The sequence below is a fragment of the Gadus chalcogrammus genome, chromosome 20 (assembly GCF_026213295.1).
Source record: "Gadus chalcogrammus isolate NIFS_2021 chromosome 20, NIFS_Gcha_1.0, whole genome shotgun sequence".
Taxonomy (NCBI): Eukaryota; Metazoa; Chordata; class Actinopteri; order Gadiformes; family Gadidae; genus Gadus; species Gadus chalcogrammus.
In genome coordinates this window covers 2187240-2207203 of record NC_079431.1, presented here as the reverse complement: position 1 = coordinate 2207203, position 19964 = coordinate 2187240, and the positions used below count along the sequence as shown (strand labels likewise).

Genomic DNA, 19964 nt, shown 5'->3' with positions numbered 1-19964 from the left:
AACTCAGAGGGCCCTATTTTAACGGTCTGAAACGCAAGTGAGAAGCGCCAAGCGCAAGTAGCTTTGTGGGCGGTTCAATGGCGATGTCGCTAGTTTACCGGTGCGAAAAATGACTCTTGCGCCCGGCGCAAATTGAAAAAGGGTTGGTCTGAAGTAGCCTAATTACCCGTAGGTGAGGTTTGGACGAAACGTGCAATAAACCAATGAGAATGCCAGCTCCCAACCCCTTTATGAGCCATGAGCGCATTTGAATCTGACGAGTTGATATTTTGAAAGCGCATCTGCAGTCTCCGATGAGACAGATGCACATGAATTTCAAACTTCAAATGGCTCAGTTTATGGCCAAATAATATGGCCTAATTGACACATGGGATAAGGTTTTCTTCCACAACTTCAAATACTGAGTCCTATTTAATGTGGTTCGATTTAATGATATTTAATGACATACGCAATACATTCTAAACATCGTTTCTTATCAGTATTGTATGCATTATCGTTCTCGACTTGTGTTCCTAATATGCATGTCCCCCCCCGTTAATATACATGCCATGGACTGTATTATGCGTTACGTGTTTTGTTAGCGTGTGTTTAAACTGATGGACGCACGCCCGCGCATTTGTGTGTGTTATTAATACACACACGTGCGCCCGCATTCATTCATTCTTTTTAACACTTACTCACGGTAAAACAATGTTTTCTCATGATCAAATACTCATCAATCCTAAAAGTTATGGGCATGTACGATGTCTTTGTCAAGAAAATATGTGTCTCCTGTACGATGTTTGCAGATGCATTGATTTAAGAGTACAAATTATTACCGCTGTATCAGTTGTTCTTTCCCAAATAATTTACCAAGAATGTGTGGCTAGGTAGATGAGAGAAGCAAAGTGTATGCGCGAGCTGCACAAGCAACATTATGCATGCGCCCTAAAAATAGCATCTGAACAACTCGCCACTGACTTTAAACCAGGTATTTCCTGGTTTGTGGCACAAGTGGTTTCTGAAACGTCAAAATAGCACCATGAAACGTTTGCGCCAGAACACGCCTCCTCCTTTAGCCGAGCCGCCCCTTGGGGCGCAAGATCATTCCCTAATTTACCGACGCCTGGCGCAGGAGGGAAAAGAACGCACTGCGCCAGTTGCAATTTAATAACCAACTGTACATTAAAAAGTATTTATTCTAAATTTAAAAGGTTGCATCTCCTCGACTGAATGTTTGTATAGAGAGCACAGGCTGTATGCGCGCAGGCATGATGTGCTCCTTTTTTGTGTGGAGAACCAGTGTTTCTACAGTGTTTCTACAGCTCGATGCATTTTCGCAATGACTCACTCTTTACAGAGATGTTCCTGAAACTTATCAAAGGAAAACGGAAGGAAAAAGATAATTTTCGCCCCTGTGGACGGGGCCTAAATGTCCCAGAAGGTGTCTGGTGTCTGACGCCTTGAGGAACACCATCAGGTCCGAGAAGGCCTGATGGTGGAGCGCATCTTCAGCAGGTGAGTGGAGGACGAGTCCCAACACCGGCCCAGCAGGAAGAACCCGTATGTGCCGGAGCATCTCCATTAGATGATTCCGATGACAATGAAAACCGCTGTTCATCATCTGATATGGCTTTTAAATGAGTGTGCATCAGTTGTACACTTCTGTTATGACCCTACTGATTGTCTAGAGGAAATAAGGGGCTTAACTTAAACTAGGACAACAGGAGAGTGACAAAGGTTGTGTAGAGTCAAATTTGTTTAATGTGTGGCACACTATGCAAAAAGGGGGAGGGGGAGAACTGGAGGTGGTGCAAACTAAAGAACTTAACATGACAAAACCAGTCTTCCTTAAAGTAGAGGTAACCAGAAATGAATGAAAACAAACTTCAAAACAAATTTCCTACTCTCTACTTTAACACGACTACAGGGGTGGCACACACCCATATACTAATGTCTTTAACAGAGAAAAACTATTTGATGCACATGGAAAGTTTACCCCAAACTTACCTAGCCATTTCCCAATAACGGAGAACATAAAGGGACAAGAGAAGTTGCATAAACAACGGAACACAAGAGCAGAGGTAAATCTATGTACCAATGAATGCTCGCACTTTAACAGGAAATGCACATTTCAATATCTCATTCATGAGAGTTGGTTGGTCGTTGAGGAGTGGTGGACCAGTCATATGGGTGGCCTCTGTGATCCCACTATGCATCTCCTCACTTAGGCCATTAATGTGGGTGGCGTCGAGAATCTGCATTTCCTGCATCCTGTGCTGGCAGCTAAAGGGATAAACACACACAGCACACAATACCAGTGCAGGCATAAAGCACTGCAAGTAACAACTTATTTGACAGTGCATTATGGGTACTAAGTAGTGCACTATGTTGGGAACCTGATTTGTACACAACTTTACAATATGGGGACTCCCTTTTGACCTATACAGGGCCGAGGTGGACCAATTAGAACCGAGCCCGGGAAGCTACAGACTGGTGGGCAGACTGGGACGGGGGCCTTCAGGGACTGGGAAGACCACAAGCTTCCTTAAATTGGAGGTATATTCGGGCATCTGTCTCATCCTGCTGGGGTTGGACATCTGGCTCACAGCCTCGTTCACCTCCATCAGGATACTGACTAAGTCTTTGTCACTGGGAAGGCAAAGAACACACAAGTCCCAGTCAGTAATTAGTGAACAGTTATAGGAAGTTGTTTCTTCATATTCCGAAAAATCCTTTTTTTCTAATATTAGTATTAGGATGCTTATCTAAAATACAAAAAAACAACTGTATAGGAATGTTAAATTATGGCACAAAGGAAATAATTACACACAAAATGTATTTAAAGTTTAAAGTGTGCAACGGTTATGAAAAAATAAATGTATAGAAGTATTTATTAAATTAAAAGTTATTTTGGAAATTTGAAACCAAATATGATGACGGACAACGGTGTCTAAACAGGAACGTTTCACTCACCGTGGAACCATGTGCAGAAGGTTCTGGCACAAGGACTGGATGTACCAGGAGCCTTTCTTCATGTCTCTCAGAGAGATATAGGAGGGAGAGGTAGACTTGCTGATCAGGAAATCGGCCATGCTGGGTAGCGACTCACTCGCGACCGAGGCGTCGCTGCAGAGGTCCCCAGGGCTGCAGGGTCCGTCGGTCTGGATGTTGACCCCGGGGCTGCTGGGTCCGTCCGTTTGGTCGCTGACCTCTGGGCGGGTGGGTCTGTTGGCCGGGACGGGGACCGCCTGCTCCCTCTGGTTGCCCTGGCAGGCCTGGATGAAGAACAGCTTGGGCTTCCCTCTCAGGGAGGCGCACCGCAACCCATTCAGGACGTCAGTGAGCTCCTTCAGCCGGACCACCCCCCCGTCCACCCCGTACACGCCGCCCTTCAGGCCGTGGCTCAGGACGACACAAGCGAAGCAGTCCATCTCACTGTGGTCCCTGCTGGCCAGCTCCCGCATGGAGGAGAGCATCTGGTCTCCGGTGGCGTCCGGCACCACCTCCACCTGGAAGCCCAGCCAGCTGAACACACACCTCAGGCGCTCTGCAGGACCAGGGTAACACACACACACACACACACACACACACACACACACACACACACACACACACACACACACACACACACACACACACACACACACACACACACACACACACACACACACACACACACACACACACACACAGTTCCCCAGTTTTACACGGGAACGGCTGAAGTCAAAGTTGTTTCCTGTGTGACCAGTGTAACACACACATAATGTTGAGATAATATGCCGATTTTGTAACTGATTTGACCGATTTCGTAACTGATTTGATGTGACTGTTGAAATGTAAATCTGAATCCATGATAATCCCTAGATTTCGGAGACTATATTAGTATTGGAGTAGGATAGCATGGGCCTACCTTCATCAATTTGTGTCCCTTTTCGAACACCTAAATGGGAACGGCTGTAGTCAAAGTTGTTGACGATCAAGCAGAAGCCTCTCAGTGGACCCGACATGGGATATTTCTTGGCACCCAGCTCCTAGAAACACAAAGCGGCGTACGATGTGATGCAGAGGTCAAAATCAGATGGTAATGTTGTGTCACCATTAAAGGAAGTTGTGGACCAGACTGAGGTTTTGGTTTCAGCGGTTACGTTTTTATTTGTCTTGCATATGTGCAAGTACTACACAATTATATCAGATCTCTGCATCTCTTTGACCCATGACTAGCTAGCGGGGAGACCTCCGGTTGGTTAAGGGAGTTGGGCTTGCAAGGGGCGGGATATGACGTTGGGTCTGAGGTCGCGAGAGGCCGGATATGAAGCAGAATAACTGCGGCAGCTGTCACTGTAGATGGGTATGGTTTGACAACAGACAGCATGGAGGCAGAACGGGCAGAACTCATCGCGATCATCTTAAATGTTGCTGCAACATTGCATTAGGGCTGGGATAAACGATTATTTTTTAAACGATTAATCTAGCGATTATTTTTTCGATGCATCGATTCATCTAACGATTCATTTTTTCAGTCCGATTCGATTTCGATTCGATTCGATTCTCGATTATCTCCCCATTAATTGACTAATAGCAATTTATACATGTTGATTTACATATCTGAATGATAAAATATGAATTCCTTAACATTTCAATACATGTTTATTGCCTTTAAATTCCAATATAAAAGTGCAAAGTAATGCATTCTTAGAATTCTACGGTGCTCGGTCATCTGCAGCTGCTACCGGGTGGCGCCTCTTCAGGTGCTGGTGAATTGCCGTGTTGCTAGAATGGAAAGGCATCTCCTTTTTTGGCGCCTTGCACTTATGAAAGTCTGAGGAGCCACTCGCGTTGCAACTACGCCCCGGCGCCGCCCATCTTTTTTTTTTTTTTTTTTTTTTTTTTTTAAATCGACGCGCATTTTTCGCGTCGACGTAATTTATGCGTCGACGTCGTCGATTACGTCGACGCGTCGTCCCAGCCCTACATTGCATCATGTATTCCGTGGCATCCACAACATCTGACGCATCAATAAAGGATTGGAGCATGAGTTAGAGACAAATTGTCACGCCGCGTCCTGCTACGGGGTCCACTCCTCACACACCAGGCTGCAATCATCAAATCACCATTCCCTACTTCAGCCGGAGATCTCCTACCAGCCGGCGCCAGTTCGTCGTTACGTTTACACAGTCAGTATCGGTCCTACCGGTATTCTTGAAAATAGCCTGAACCCTTGATAACATCCTCTCTTCCTCTCTAGTACTTCCCCTGCCATCGAACCCCTGCCTGCCTGACTACCCGCCTGTCGTGGAGTCCTTGCCTGCCTGACTGCCTGCTCGTTACCGGACCCCTGCCTGCCTGACTAGACTACTATGAAGGAAGCGTCTTGACTTCAACACGCCCACTCACGTGCTGTGAGAAATACCGACTTTGTATGCCTCAATCACATATGATAATTTACATTTCCTCCAGGAGAAAATAACACCTCATTAGTATTTTAGAGGAGAATTTCAGGATACAAATGTCTGGCTATGTTGTTCAGACATACGAGCCATCAGAAGAATATATGGGGAATATCAGGACTTACATGTTGGTCTGAAAGCAGCTATAGTCAATGATGTAAACGTGCCAATCAGGGACTGAGTCGTAGTTGCTGACGTAAACGGGCCAATCAGGGAGTGTGTCATAGGCCTACTTTATGATATAAAATTTAGGCCGCCGCTGGAAAACTGTAATGTCGTCGCTGGAAACAACGAGTGGGAAAGTTAACATAAGGAGGGCAGTTATTGCAGAAATAGCCTCAATATTAAACATTACAGAAGCACACTATTATTCACCCGAGGTCACGGCTAGAGCTTTCTTTGATCAATCAGAACCAGAGTTCTAATACGCTCGCATCACTCCTGAGAGTGGTCCTTCTGGTTGTGATGTTGGAATCTGAATCATAAGATGAAAGGACGCTCACCCAAAACTCAATCAAAGATCATGTGATGATCATGCAAAATAAGGACATGGTTTATTTATACATTGGGATCATCATCTGCTGCTGTACCTTTCCACGGCGAGAGGCATCCGATGAGGACCTTGGTCGGTGGTCAACAAGTCCCGTCTCTTGGGCTATTTTTCCTAAATACAGTATAAGTTTATACTTTATTTAGTTGGTATATTATAATGGTAATTATGTCAAATGCGTGGATGAAGACCATGACATTATTAAAAACGTTCAATGTTTACCTTGTGAGTCCTTAAACTTTTGGATTTTTTTCCACAACACTGGACGGACATTTTTTATTATCTTCTCCAGCAGGTCGAGGTTACAGCTGCTCAGGAGGTCCTTGCGCTCCATTTCTAAGAAGACTTCAAGTGTAGACTAAGGGATAAGAGCATTGAAAATTACACATAGCGTTATAAGTATTCCTCTGTAGAGCACTCTGAAGGGCCTGTTGGAAGTGTGCTACATTAATTAACTTCCCTTACTTTAGGTCTTTAAAATGTTTGCAGAATAACATTTGAGATGAAGAGTTTGAAAACAGGATCTCATAAAAATTAAAACTATACATAATTCACAAAACAGCAGCCCTTGGTATACAGAGTCTTGAGAAAGCACTTACAACATTCAGCTCCTGTGCTGAACGTTGGAGGTCATTGTACAAAAGATATTTGATTTTCTTCAATTCTTTTTGGCCGATGTCTTTCGAAAATGTATAAAGCAGCTTCCTATATGGCAAGAGCAGACATTTAAAATTGGAAAATTCCACAGCTTGTCTAGATTGATAATGTTAATGAATGTGTGGGGGATGGGGGATTTCTTTACCTGTAAGGGGTGATAGGGTTTACTGTAATAGACATCGTACTGTTGAGATCAAGCTCACGCAGTAACTGAAAGTGTTCGATGACACGTAGTAGATCGGCGAGTAGGTATGGCTGATCCTCAGAGAGGACGTCTTTTTCCTCCAGACGTTGGAAGAGGTCAATGGGGGACTCCACCGAGCTTATATCACATTTCAGGATATCTTTGCAGAGAAAGGCCAAAGCTTTTGTGTCATCGCTGTTCAGGACCTGGTCCACCTTTAGTAGCTTCTCCCGGAACTCCATCTCTGTTCCAAAAGTCAGATATTGAGATATAGGCCCAGGCATGTCTCAGGGCGTTGGCCACTACGAGAGTGTGCCAGGCATTCAACTTGAATCTTAGTTATTCCATGCACACACAGCTATGACAGGTCTATAGGTATTGAGTAACTTCTTAGTAGCTGCTCTTCACTCAGTTTCGAGGAAGTATGCAGTATTGCTCATAACAAGGAACCATTCTTTGCCACACACACAGACACTCACTCACTCCCACACACACACACACACACACACAGACACACAAGCACTCACACACAAACACTACGTTGCGCACTTTAGATCTACTTGGAAAGCGTGAAATAAATGCATTTAATTATTAATTGTTATATTACCTGTTGAGATTGTGTTTGACAGCGAAAGGTTCTGTCCGCTTTAGTTCAGGCTCTCCTATTATCCTCCTCCACAAACATGTTTTCTAAAGTGATCCAAATTATGACACGCGTCCGCTCTGTCTGTGTAGGCTGTGATACTGTCTGCCAGCTTGTGCTGTAAATTAGAAACCGAAACCCTATTTGCTTAACTTTCAGGCGTGTCCTACCTTATGGAGGCGTTTCCCTTACTGGTAAGATGTGGCAATAAGGAGGTTGTTTAATCATTATAAGTAATTATAGAGTCAATCCTTTATTACTTTCAGAGAGACATAAAGCATTGGGATACAGCACAGTGATAAGATGCCATACGCATGTGGGCCCACTACCTCTTAGGTCTTTGATAAACACATTATTTATGGGATCCTGCTGTGAACTTCGGCCCCCGTTCCCACACGAACTCTGACGCTGAGCCACGCGTTGGATTATCTCTTCAATCTGGAGAAGTTTGATTGCGATTTGTTTACCCGGAAGGAACCAGAAAGCCCAAGGCACCTGGTTCAGAAATTAAAATATGACTCACACACACACGCGCACACACACGCACGCACACACACAAATGTTTTTTCAAAAAAGGCCCCCTCCATCACTCAAAGGTTATATGCTTACATGTATTGCGACTATGCTATACAATAAGCTATATTAACTTCCCTGGCTTGGCCCACTATTGCCCTCGCTGCCGAACTGATGATGCGGAAAGGGCAACCATTACTAATGGTTGTACTGATGTGTCTATGCTCGGCTATATACTTAATTATCATCCACCAACAGATGGCGCTATGGGTCTTTAGTGTGACAGAATTCATCTTGACCTACTCAGAGTGAGTAGGTCAAGAGGAATTCAGTTTAGTGATGGGAATTTTGGCTCTTTCAGGTCTATTATACCTGTACACGCATAATAGACAAGAGACACTAGCAACCATCTGCTCGTCCTATGTCGAATACATTAAGAAATATTACACTGGTAAAGGTATATTGAAGAGACATGCATCTATGAGAATAATTATTTCAACATATTTGTGAACATGTATCAAGCCATAAAAGTCCTATAAAAAACATATCAAAACACGACTTAAGTCACTTAACTATTGCACATTTTTATTCTTCTCCATTGCCAAATAATGAATACAATTATATTTGTAACAAAGAACAATTTCATGCCTTGAGTCGACCATCTGAAATTAAATATGCATCAATATTTAAACTGAAAGTAAACCAAGTCTTCCAACAGTCCCAGAAGGCCTGATGGTGGAGCGTATCTTCAGTAGGCGAGCAGAGGACGAATCCCAACACTGGGGATCGGCCAAGCAGGAAGAACACGTTTGTGCCGGAGCATCTTTGGATGATTCCGCTTTTAAATGAGTGGGAAGTTGTACACCTCTGTTATGAACCTACTGACTGTCTAGGAAATAAGGGACTTAAACATAAACCAGTAAAACAGGTGAGTGACAACACTTGTGTTGAGTGACGTTTCTTTAATGTGTGGCACACTATACAAAAATGGTGGTGGGGGGGGGGGGGGGGGAGCTGGAGGTGGTGCCAAATCAAAGAACTTATCATGACAACCAGTCTTCCTAAAAGTAGAGGTAACCAGAAATGAATGAAAACAAACCTTCCTACTCTCTACTTTAACAAAACTACAGGGGTGGCACACACCAATACCCTAATGTCTTTGACAGAGAAAAACCTATGCGATGCACATGGAAAGGGTACCCCAAACTTACCTAGCCATTTCATGATAAGAGAAAACATAAAGGGATAGGAGAAGTTGCATAAACAACGGAACACAAGAGAAGAGTTAAATCTATGTAGCGACGACAAATGCTCACACTTTTCAACAGGAAATGCACATTTGTGTATATCTCCTTCATGAAAGTTGGTTGGTCGTTGATGAGTGGTGGACCAGTCATATGGAATGGGTGGCCTCTGTGATCCCGATTTTGCATCCCCTCACTTAGGCCATTAATGTGGGGTGCATCGAGAATCTGCATTTCCTGCATCCTGTGCTGGCAGTGAAAGGGATAAACACACACAGCATACAATACCGGTGCAGGCATAAAGCACTGCAATTAACGACTTCTTTAACAGTGCATTATGGCCTAGAGCCTTTTAACCGGCTCTACATTAGACCCATGTGTGGGGCGAAGCGGGAGAACTCGAAAGAAGAAAATGTTGTCGGAGCATGCTCACCGTAGCACACATTCCAGTTTGTTTGTTGTTGTCCATTTCAGTTCATTCATTTCCTATCGGTTCGGTACAGAGCAAACAAATATTGCTGACACGCTGAAAGGGTATTATTTATTATTTATACACATACCTGACCGTGCCAGTTATGCTTTCCCCTGAGCCAATGCTCTACCCAGTGGTCAAACACAAAACTGCATGTCACCAAATAAATAAAAAACAAACGAGTAGCATAATGGCTCCATAAATGGGTACTAAGTAGTGCCCTTGCCCTATATTGGGAACCTGATTGTTACACTCTCATTTTGGAAAATTTTACAATATGGGACACCCTAAGTATTGAACTATATAGTGCACAAGTTGACCAATTGGAACTTAGCCCGGGGAGCAACTGGTGGGCAGACTGGGAGGAAGCTTTTCAGGGACTGGGAAGAACACACTCATCCGCAGAGTGTGGATAGGTTGGGGCATCTGTCTCATGCTGCTGTTGGGGTCGGACATCTGGCTCACGTCGTTGTTCACCTCCGTCAGGATACTGAGTAAGTCTCTGTTATTGGGAAAGCAAAGAACACAAGTCCCAGTCAGTATGTGAACAGTTATAGGAATTTGTTTCCTCCTAGTCCGGAAGAGCCTAACTTTTACATTCAAACAGTATGAGGATAGAAATATAAAATGCAAAAACAACTGGATATATCAATATTAAATGATGGCACAAAGAAAATAATTACATACAAAATAAAAATCTAAGATGAAATGTGTAAAGCGTGCAACGGTTATGGAAAAATACATTTAAGCAATAGATCACGCCAGGCTGTGGTATGTGCTCATTATACCACTGTTAAGGGGCGTTGTCCGGCCCCGACGCGCAGCGGAGGGCCGGCGACCCCCTTCACAGTGGTATAATGAGCACATGCCACCTACTGAAGTGATCTATTGCTTTTATACAACGGTTACTGTTATGGCGAAACGAAAGTTATAGACACACTACATTTAAAAAGAAACCAAGAAAGTCAAAGTAGCCGTTTTAATAAAGAATACAAAAAAGTAGTCCCTCCTGGCTGCCGCTATGCATCGACGGTCGCTATGCAACACACTTTAGCGTCCCTCCGAGAGAAGGCTCGGCTAGAGCAGTTCGCCGGCAATTTATAATAATAATAATAATAATACATTTAATTTAGAGGCGCCTTTCAAAACACCCAAGGTCACCTTACAGAGCATATAGTCATCATACATTTTTTTAAAAACAAGACATTGTGGAAAAAATAAATAAATAAATAAATAAATAAATAAACATAAGCAATAAGAAATAAATAAAACAAAAACAAGACAAAACAAAACAAAACAAAAAAAACAATCAAAACAGTGATCAGTTAGGCGTTGTGTGCGAGTTTGAACGCATTATCCTATGGAGCAGTTCACTCGCCGTGTGCCTAAGCTTTCGTTAGTCTCTCAATCGCCTTGCTCACTCCCGGAGTAACAACATTTACACCCTCTCCATCATCCAACATATGTTTTACTTTGTAACTGTTTCTACTTCCAGGCGCGGAGTGATATGCAAACTTTCACAAAATGATCGGGCGTCATAGCAGTTATGTATACGCTCATTATACAACAGTTGGGAACCAATCAGATCGCTGGATTTAGGTCCCCCATTGTATAATTAGAAATGTATTTGTAGCGACAGCTTTCCAATAAAGGCCACTAAGATGATTACGTGGCCTCCATGCAGTTACGCCTCTTTCCAAACAAATCCAAGTCCAGATGTGAGTATAGTTTGAAAGTTTAATTTACTGAAAAGACGACTAACAACTGGTGAATGGAAACTTGTAGATGGTAATGAAACCCAATAAATAAAGGCTAAAGGGGATGACAATGTCGATGTTAACAATGATGACGACGACGGTAAACAGAAAACATAAAAAAACCCACCCTTTTTTTATCATTATTATATCAATATTAATTTAAACAAAAAATAAATAAATATAAAGAGAAAACTCGACTCTCTCTAGCTTTCAATTAAATCCTTTTACATTAGTTAGTTTTAATCCGACTGTGCATTTCTTTGAAAGGATGAACCTCAGTTTCGTGATTTAGACCACACTTTTCACCACTGGGATGCTGATAGCGTTTCCCGCCATTATTTTTTTCCTCTGGCGGTCCTCAGTCAAATTTTGGGTTCCTAAATTGGCCCTCAGCTGTCAAAACTTTGAGAACCACTGGCATTAAGTGTGCTACAAATTACAGCAAGAAGAATGCACAATGCCCCACCGACCCCTCCTTGCCTGATGCTCTGAACCACTTTTATGCCCGTTTTGAGGCCTCCAATAATATATTATATATATTGTATATATATAATATACAATAATAACTCCCCTACCACCAAGCTTACATCCTCGCCAGGGGACTACACACTGAGTGTATCAGAGAGGGAGGTTGCACTCCTGCTACAACCACTACCAAAAGCCCAGACGGTCACCTGTCTCAATGACTGTAGACCTGTTGCTCTACTCACCCCAATCATCATGAAAACATTTGAGAGGGTGGTAATGTCACATATCAAGAACACCATTAACATCACATCCGACTGTCACCAGTTCGCTTACAGGCAGAACCGTTCGAATGCTGATGCAGTTTCAGCCGTTATCCACCAAGCTTTCACACATCTGAAGAAAAGAGCAATTCATATGTGCGACTACTTTTTCTGGATTTTAGTTCTGCTTTCAATACAATCATTCCACAGACACTGATCAACAAGCTGTCAGCACTGTAACTCGCTCCGTCACTTTGCAATTGGATACTGGATTTCCTGACCCAGACCTCAGTCTGTTATGATTAACAACATCCTATCCTCACCCACCATCCTCAACATCGGCAGTCCTCATAGCTGTGTGCTCAGCCCTCTGCTGTACACACTGCTTACTCATGACTGCAGAGCACACTACGGCAGTAATGTCAAAGTTAAGTTTGCAGATGACACAGCCGTGATAGGACTTATCAGCAATGAGTATGACACGGCTTACAGGCAGGAAGTGAGGGTTCTGAAACTGTGGTGCGGGGAAAACAACCTGATCCTGAACACAAAGATGGAGTTGATTGTGGACTTCCGCAGGAAGGGCCCTACCCCTCCCCCCTCTACATCGACAACAATGTCTAAACAGGAAAGTTTCACTCACCGTCGAACCAAGAGTTCAAGGTTCTTGCACACGGACTGGATGAACCAGGTGCCTTTCTTCCTGTCTCTGAGAGAGACATAGGAGGGAGTGGTAGCCATGGCGGTCAGGAAATCTGCCGTAATGGGTATCGACTCAGTCGCTGACGCAAAGTCGCTGCGGATATCCCCAGGGTGGCTGGGTCCGTCGGTCTGGGCGGGGACCCCGGATCCGCTGGGTCCGTCAGTTTGGTCGTGGACCTTAGGGTTGACGGGTCCGTCGGCCGGGACGGGGACCGCCTTCTCCTCCTCGATGCCCTGGCAGGCTTGGATGAAGAACAGCTTGGGCTTCCCTATCAGGGAGCTGCATTGCTCCCCATTCACATACCATTTGAGCTTCTCCAGCCGGACCACCCCCCCGTCCACCCCGTACACGCCGCCCTCCAGGCCGTGGCTCAGGACGACGCAAGCGACGCAGTCCATCCCACTGTGGTCCCTGCTGGCCAGCTCCCGCATGGAGGAGAGCATCTGGTCTCTGGTGGCGTCCTTCACCTCCTCCACCTGGAAGCCCAGCCAGCTGAACACAAGACTCAGGCTCTCTGCAGGACCAGTGTAACACACACACACACACACACACACACACACACACACACACACACACACACACACACACACACACACACACACACACACACACACACACACACACACACACACACACACACACACACACACACACAAATATAAATATCTGGACTGAGACTATATTACTATTGTATTATGATAGCATGGGCCTACCTGCATCTTTTACTGTCCCTGTTCGATTACTAAGTTTTGGAGAGGAACGGCTGAAGTCAAAGTTGTTGACGATCAAGCAGTAGCCTCTCTGTGGACCCGACATGGGATATTTCTTGGCATCCAGCTCCTAGAAACACAAAAGCTGCGTGAGATGAGGCTCGATGTAACACCAGAGGTCAAAATCGGATGGTAATGTTGTGTAACCGTTAAAGGAAGTTGTGGACCAGACTGAGGTTTTGGTTTCAGCGATTCCGTTTTTATTTGTCTTGCATATGTGCAAGTACTCCAAAAATAAATCAGATCTCTGCATTTGACCCATGTAGCCTGGGGACCTCCGGGTGGTTAAGGGAGTTGGGCTTGCAAGGGGTGGGATATGACGTGGGGTCTGAGGTCGCGAGAGGCCGGATATGAAGCAGAATAAGTGCGGCAGCTGTCACTGTAGATGGGTATGGTTTGACAACAGATAGCATGGAGGCAGAACTCATCGCGATCATCTTAAATGTTGCTGCAACATTGCATCATGTATTCCGTCGCATCCACAACATCTGACGCTTCAATAAAGGATTGGAGCATGAGTTAGAGACAAATAGAAGAAACGACGAAGAAGAAAGGCGTCACAAGCACTGCGTTACTGAGAAAGACAGCGTTTTTTGCTGTTTTACCTGCATCGACGGCAGGGAAGCATCTGGAGAATCAAGAGACCGAGCGGTGAAATGTTCTGGACCAATATTCTCGAGAATTTTTATAGCACTGGGACAGATTTAGTTGATTTTATGTGTTTAACTTAGCAAACAGGGAATGGAAGGCAGAGACCCTATAATGTTCAACTAACTATAAAAAAATAATTTTCTATCTACTCGTGCAGCTGTGAACACATTGATTGTAATTTAATGTAGGCATGTGTACTTTTAGGGTTATAAGACCTATCCTTGAGAGTGCATCTAGGTGCAAAAAGACAATAAACCTGCATGGGACATGAGTTAGCAGCGTATACAGAAAGACATGTATGCCATCATGCACATATCTGCTTACTTCAACGAAGTGCTAATAGGCCATGAACCTGCAATAAGCTTGATGGGTTGTAGTTAGCAGGTGTATAGACCCACAAAAAGACACAAATGACTCTGAAAAGCAATGCCAACATGCAAATAGTAGGTAGATACATGCAAATGAATAGCCTATCAAGTCAAGGTTAGGCTTGAATGTAATGTTAATGTTATGCTCTACGGGTGCTTCGTGCATGCCATGCGTGTGTGCAGTGACTGACTGTCAGGTTCATGCATGCAACCAATAAATGTCTGATAGACAAGGATCATACCATTAAGCAAGCAGCGAGGGGCGGGGATGCGCGTTGCGTGCATCCCCATGAAAACAATGAAATGAAAATCGGCTACAGCAATTTATTGATATTAGAAAATGTAATTTTTACTTTTTAATACAAATAGGATGTATTGAATAATTTAAGTGATATATAGGCATACACATACGAATCATAAATCAATACGGGCTACATTTGGCTGAATTATAAGAGGTATAAGTGGTAATATGAAGAGCCGTTTGGAAGGCAAAGGTAAATGAAATTTCGATCACTAAACTGAATTCCTCTTCACCTGCTACTCGCTCTATGGGCTGTCACACTAAAGTCCCATAGCACCATCTGTTGGTGGATGATGAGTATAGCCGAGCTTTAAAATATGTTTTAATACTTTAAAAATGGGGATTTCATTAATAACACTATCTTCTGTGCCATTAAAATGATTTTTGAATGGCACAGAATTGAATTATTATGACACGACTTCTTAATATGCTATTAATTACGACCATCCTGTATTCAAACATTCCCTGTTGTGACAACGACAACCACATTGTTGGCAATGTATTGGTTTTCAAACACCCCCACTTCAAAAAAGTGCTCCTCCACCGACTGCACATCTGAAAGCAGCTCCTGGAGGTCGTTTTGACTCAGGTATGTCATCAGGACAGTCGAGGTCAATGTCAACGGGAGTTTCCCATCCCCCTTATTGACCATGATTGTCCCGTTGACAGCCTGTACATAGGACCCAACCCTCTGAAGGAGGACACAGGCCTCGCAGCGATGGTTTATGGCCGTTAGGTTAAAGGCCAGCTGCCATTTGTGGCAGCTGCTGCACTGCCGTTGGTCAGCTAGTTTGACTCCACAGACTGGTCCCCGCACCGTGGTGAGCCCCTCCTGCTCCACCTCCTGCTCCTGCTCGTGCTGCTTCACCTGCAGTCGCTGCCTCGCAACAGATTCTGGAACCTGGACCTTCTCCTCTGAGATCCGGATGGTGGTGTTCTTTGTAGTCGTCAGATACAACTCTACCCCTTCACGGACCGACAGGTTCTCCAGGACGTAGGACTCGTCCTGCTCCACTTGGCCAATACACCCCCCCCAGAGTTGCAGCCACATCTTCCCGGTGCGGTCAGCAACATGGCATTCCTTGAGCTCCAGCAGTTTGCCATAGACATTGCCCATTTTACTGCCATCCTGCAGGCACATGACCTTTGCCTGGATCTTTCCAACCTACAATACAGGAAAAAGACACCACATGCTTATCTACTCATCCCTAATATTGCATATGGAAGATTCATGCCCAGCATACAAATTCATCCTTGTTTCCTTTCAAGTATTGATCCACTTACATAGTCTTCATGTTTGAGGTCAGCCACCTGCGCTACAGTAAATGTGCGAAAACAACTGGGTTCCTTGTAGTAAAAATCAATGGACTTAAACACCCTCACCGTAGTCGCATCATTTATCCAGATGACCAAGCCATCTCCGACATTGTCTGTACAACCGAAAAGATAAGCGCACAATTACAATACATGTCCATGCATACCAACAGTTATTCTGCCAACACCACCACCCCCTCTAAATCATTTAAAACAAGAGACCAATAGACCACTCAGACATTTATTATTTTAATTGATACACAAACCTACGATGTGCAATGAAACATTAAGCCTTGCTCTTGATATCTATCAGCCATGAATCATTTCAAAATAGAACAAATAGGTTTATTTTGCCACTAAATGTGTTATCACCCAGACATCCTTTAAGGCTCTGTTATTTAAAGGAGACATATTTTGGTGATTTTTCCAACAAGTAAACATAGTATATAGTGCTTGTATTTAACTTTTTGGGTAAAACAAAAGCAATAGTATAATGTAACAATATAAATATATAATAAAAATAATAGACCTTCAACCAATCAGACCAAGGATCGCTTCGATCGCTTCCCTGTCGTCATCATGTTAAACCAGCCAATAGCGCGCAAGGGAGAAAAGCCAGCTTGCTGCCCATGGAGCAAGCCATTTATGTATTTATTTTTTGTTGGCTGTTTGGAGGGGTGGGCAGCTGAAAGGAGTCGTAGTGAAACAAACGGCTCAGTGCCATGGACCTATTAAAGAAGTGCACGGCTCCATTTACTTCTCGTGTTCGAGGTTTTTCCTTTTACTTAACATGAATAGCGCTGAACACGGATATACAAAACACAAATATCTTTGAAATAGCTGGAACAGGCACGGATGTATTGATTACCTGAATGATTATGGGAGACCTACGTAATTCTCATAATATTGTTAATAGTCTAATATTAACATTTCAGTTGCGTTGGTATTTCATTTTAATTTGCTTGTTTAGCTTTGTATAACAATTAACAATGTTGGTGTATTACAATTCATTATTTGGGTAGGCTACTCCAACTTTGTTGCTGGTCGATATGTAACCATTTACTTTTATATAAATTGATTGCATTTTTCATAAATAGTTATTTGGAAGGAATCTGTTTCTTAAGCAATAACATTTAACCGTATTTTTCTAGGCCTACAAACGTTTACTACATTGCTGGTGTTATATGGAGCAATCTTACATTTTTATAAAGATCAATAAAGTTCTATCTCTTTTTATTTGAACTGCCTGTGTGTCCTCTTGATTATAGTATAACATTTTTGGGAGGGGAAGGCATTGTTCCACAAACGTGCAAAGCTACACTGTGAAGTGAAAAGTGCGGACTTGAAGCGCACGCGCGCGGGCAGATTTGACCAGGCATATGGGGGCGTGGCAGGAGTGCCTCTGCGTAGATGATTACCCAGAAATGTGAATCGCAAACGTTGTTCCGAGTGTTTAGCGCTCTGCACAGCCACCCCAGACTGTCAGCAGGGAATACGTCGAAATGTGCGTCATTATTTTACACTTTAGTATGGTTAAACATGACTATCAATTATTATAACAACGTTTATAGGTCATAAAAGTCGAAAAAGCATAATAGGTCCCCTTTAACGTTTGTCAATTGAGTAGATCCAGACTCTGTGCAAATGAAATGAAGTACGAGTCTGGTAGGACTAGGCTAGGTCTACACAATACTCTTCATTATATTAATTCTAATAATATTCACTTAATGAGCAATCCTACCTGCACACTCTGGACCTGTGGGCTCATGGCTGGTGCTTGGTGATGCATCTTGTCTCTGAGGGGCTGCAAGACAAAGTTTGTGGCCAGTTATGTGGCGTCGCATCATAATATTATTTAAATTATGCAACGTTAGGTTAGACAGGCAATATGTTGCAACACCACGCAATTCAGTGACTTGATAGGCTAATTAATTCAGTTGAACAGTGCAGGTAAAGTTGCGGCCCTCGCGGCCCAAAAGTTTTTCACCCGCTCCGTAACCTTGCTTGCCCCAACAAGTTTGTGCGGCGTGCTTGTTGTTTGGTTTCCGGTGTAGCTAGATCCGGTATGGTGTTGTAGTTTATCTATCCTGACTAGTTGTTGCTAGACAGCAGGTCAAAAAAAGACAACGTTTCACGCTATTCCTGAAAAGCTTGTCCAACGTTTACTCGTGTCTGGCCTCTCTGTCGGTCAGTCTCCCTTTTCTCTTCTTCTGTTCCTCCGACATTGGGTTTCTCTGTCTCTTTTTAGTCGGCTGATCTATGATGAATATAACAATCGCTTAGTTACTTGTGTTTATATCGAGCCGGTTCCGTTGCCGTGTTCCAATACCCGTACTTCCATGAGTATACTTAAAGGAAGTACACTATCTGCACTATCCGTACTCACTTGAGTACGGTAATTTTTCAGATGTGAGTGCTGTTCCAAATCGAGTACTCCGTGGTGCACCTACCGGAAATTACGATCACGACTGCCGCCGCGGCTCCTCCCCCGCAATAAACATCCCGCTATGAACGGTGAACTCTTTACGCCTAGCAGTTATAATAAGCTATAGAAACTATAAAAACTACAAAATGACTCTATTAATGCAGGCTATGTGGAAAATGCGCCGACTTTGGCTCAGCCTGGCTCCGCCTTTTCCGCTACGTAGCTAAGATGGCTGCCGTTGAGTACGGGGAGTGTCCTTCGATCCACACTTCACGATTAGCCCATTTTGAGTACGGCATCCGGGTCCTTGAAGTATACTTCAACAACGTCTAACTGATCACTGTTTTGATTGTTTTTCTGTTTTGTTTTGTCTTGTTTTTGTTTTATTTATTTCTTATTGCTTATGTTTATTTATTTATTTTTTCCACAATGTCTTGTTTTTAAAAAAATGTATGATGACTATATGCTCTGTAAGGTGACCTTGGGTGTTTTGAAAGGCGCCTCTAAATTAAATGTATTATTATTATTATTATTACTTCTTTTCGCCGGATCTGAATTGGAACGTACTGAGTACTAAAATTTTGACTACGCAGTACGGACGGTACGGGTATTGGAACACGGCCCGTGTTTGGGGGTCTGTGCCGTAAAGCAATTCGTAACTTTGCGAGACCCGAGACTCCCGCGAGAGTGGGCGGCGGGTCGCCGGCCGAAACATATTCCTTTTCTCCGCCAAGATGCGCAAGGGGGAGTCGAAACAACGAACAATCGAACAAAAATGTATAATAGAACCATCGCAATGACTCTTAGCCTGTTATATTAAGGTAAATCAAGCCAAAAAAGTTGCATAGTTCCCCGTTCACTCGTGTCTGATCTCTTTTCTGGTCCATTCTTCTTTTGTTCCACCGACAGTCGCCTCTTGGGTCCCTTATCAGTCGATTGATCCATGATGAATGCAACAATTGCCTCGTAACTGGCTGTTTATATCTAGCCGGTGCCATGTTTGGGTGTGTGTCTGTGCCTTAAAGCATTTTCGAAAGTACAATCTGACTTCATTTTCGAGGATACTTCCGCTGCGTCACATCCGGATTGTGTCGGTCCGAACAGATCAAGTTGCATATGCGCTTTTTCACTGAAGAGGCGACATGGGTAAATGACACACCCACCAATCGACCCAGAAATGGATGCAGAACCATCAGCATAACTCTCAACCTGCATACTTAATAAATATGTTCTCTGTGCCAAACTCTCCAATTGT

General features: G+C 43.6%; 2 protein-coding genes across 2 annotated transcripts; both read right to left on the bottom strand.

Annotated features, from left to right (window-relative positions):
• Window positions 1-973: 973 nt before the first annotated feature.
• LOC130373703 (caspase-8-like) lies at window positions 974-7800 on the bottom strand. Its single transcript, XM_056580324.1, has 8 exons — window positions 7428-7800; window positions 6782-7064; window positions 6579-6684; window positions 6197-6337; window positions 6020-6115; window positions 3893-4013; window positions 2956-3529; window positions 974-2631 (listed from the first exon to the last, which is right to left on the bottom strand). Exons 2-8 carry the CDS (start codon window positions 7060-7062, stop codon window positions 2466-2468), a joined length of 1485 nt encoding a protein of 494 aa, XP_056436299.1. The 5' UTR covers window positions 7063-7064; window positions 7428-7800; the 3' UTR covers window positions 974-2465.
• Window positions 7801-8522: 722 nt separating this feature from the next.
• On the bottom strand, window positions 8523-18593 carry LOC130372992 (caspase-8-like). The gene is made up of 7 exons (XM_056579181.1): window positions 18572-18593; window positions 18026-18088; window positions 16255-16400; window positions 15839-16135; window positions 13594-13720; window positions 12821-13394; window positions 8523-10194 (listed from the first exon to the last, which is right to left on the bottom strand). Exons 4-7 carry the CDS (start codon window positions 16109-16111, stop codon window positions 10023-10025), a joined length of 1146 nt encoding a protein of 381 aa, XP_056435156.1. The 5' UTR covers window positions 16112-16135; window positions 16255-16400; window positions 18026-18088; window positions 18572-18593; the 3' UTR covers window positions 8523-10022.
• Between the last annotated feature and the right edge of the window lie 1371 nt (window positions 18594-19964).

What these genes read in the sequence shown, in the direction of transcription:
- LOC130373703 (XM_056580324.1), bottom strand. Translation starts at nt 7,062, where the DNA reads ATGGAGTTCCGGGAGAAGCTACTAAAGGTGGACCAGGTCCTGAACAGC. An exon ending in ATGCCTCTCGCCGTGGAAAG is followed by an intron (nt 4,014 to 6,019) that starts GTACAGCAGCAG and finishes TTGTGTTTCTAG; the next exon opens with GAGCTGGGTGCCAAGAAATA. An exon ending in CTTCTGCACATGGTTCCACG is followed by an intron (nt 2,632 to 2,955) that starts GTGAGTGAAACG and finishes TTGCCTTCCCAG; the next exon opens with TGACAAAGACTTAGTCAGTA.
- LOC130372992 (XM_056579181.1), bottom strand. Translation starts at nt 16,111, where the DNA reads ATGTGCCTGCAGGATGGCAGTAAAATGGGCAATGTCTATGGCAAACTG. An exon ending in TTGCGAGGCAGCGACTGCAG is followed by an intron (nt 13,721 to 15,838) that starts GTGAAGCAGCAC and finishes TTGTGTTTCTAG; the next exon opens with GAGCTGGATGCCAAGAAATA. An exon ending in CTTGAACTCTTGGTTCGACG is followed by an intron (nt 10,195 to 12,820) that starts GTGAGTGAAACT and finishes TCCCAATAACAG; the next exon opens with AGACTTACTCAGTATCCTGA.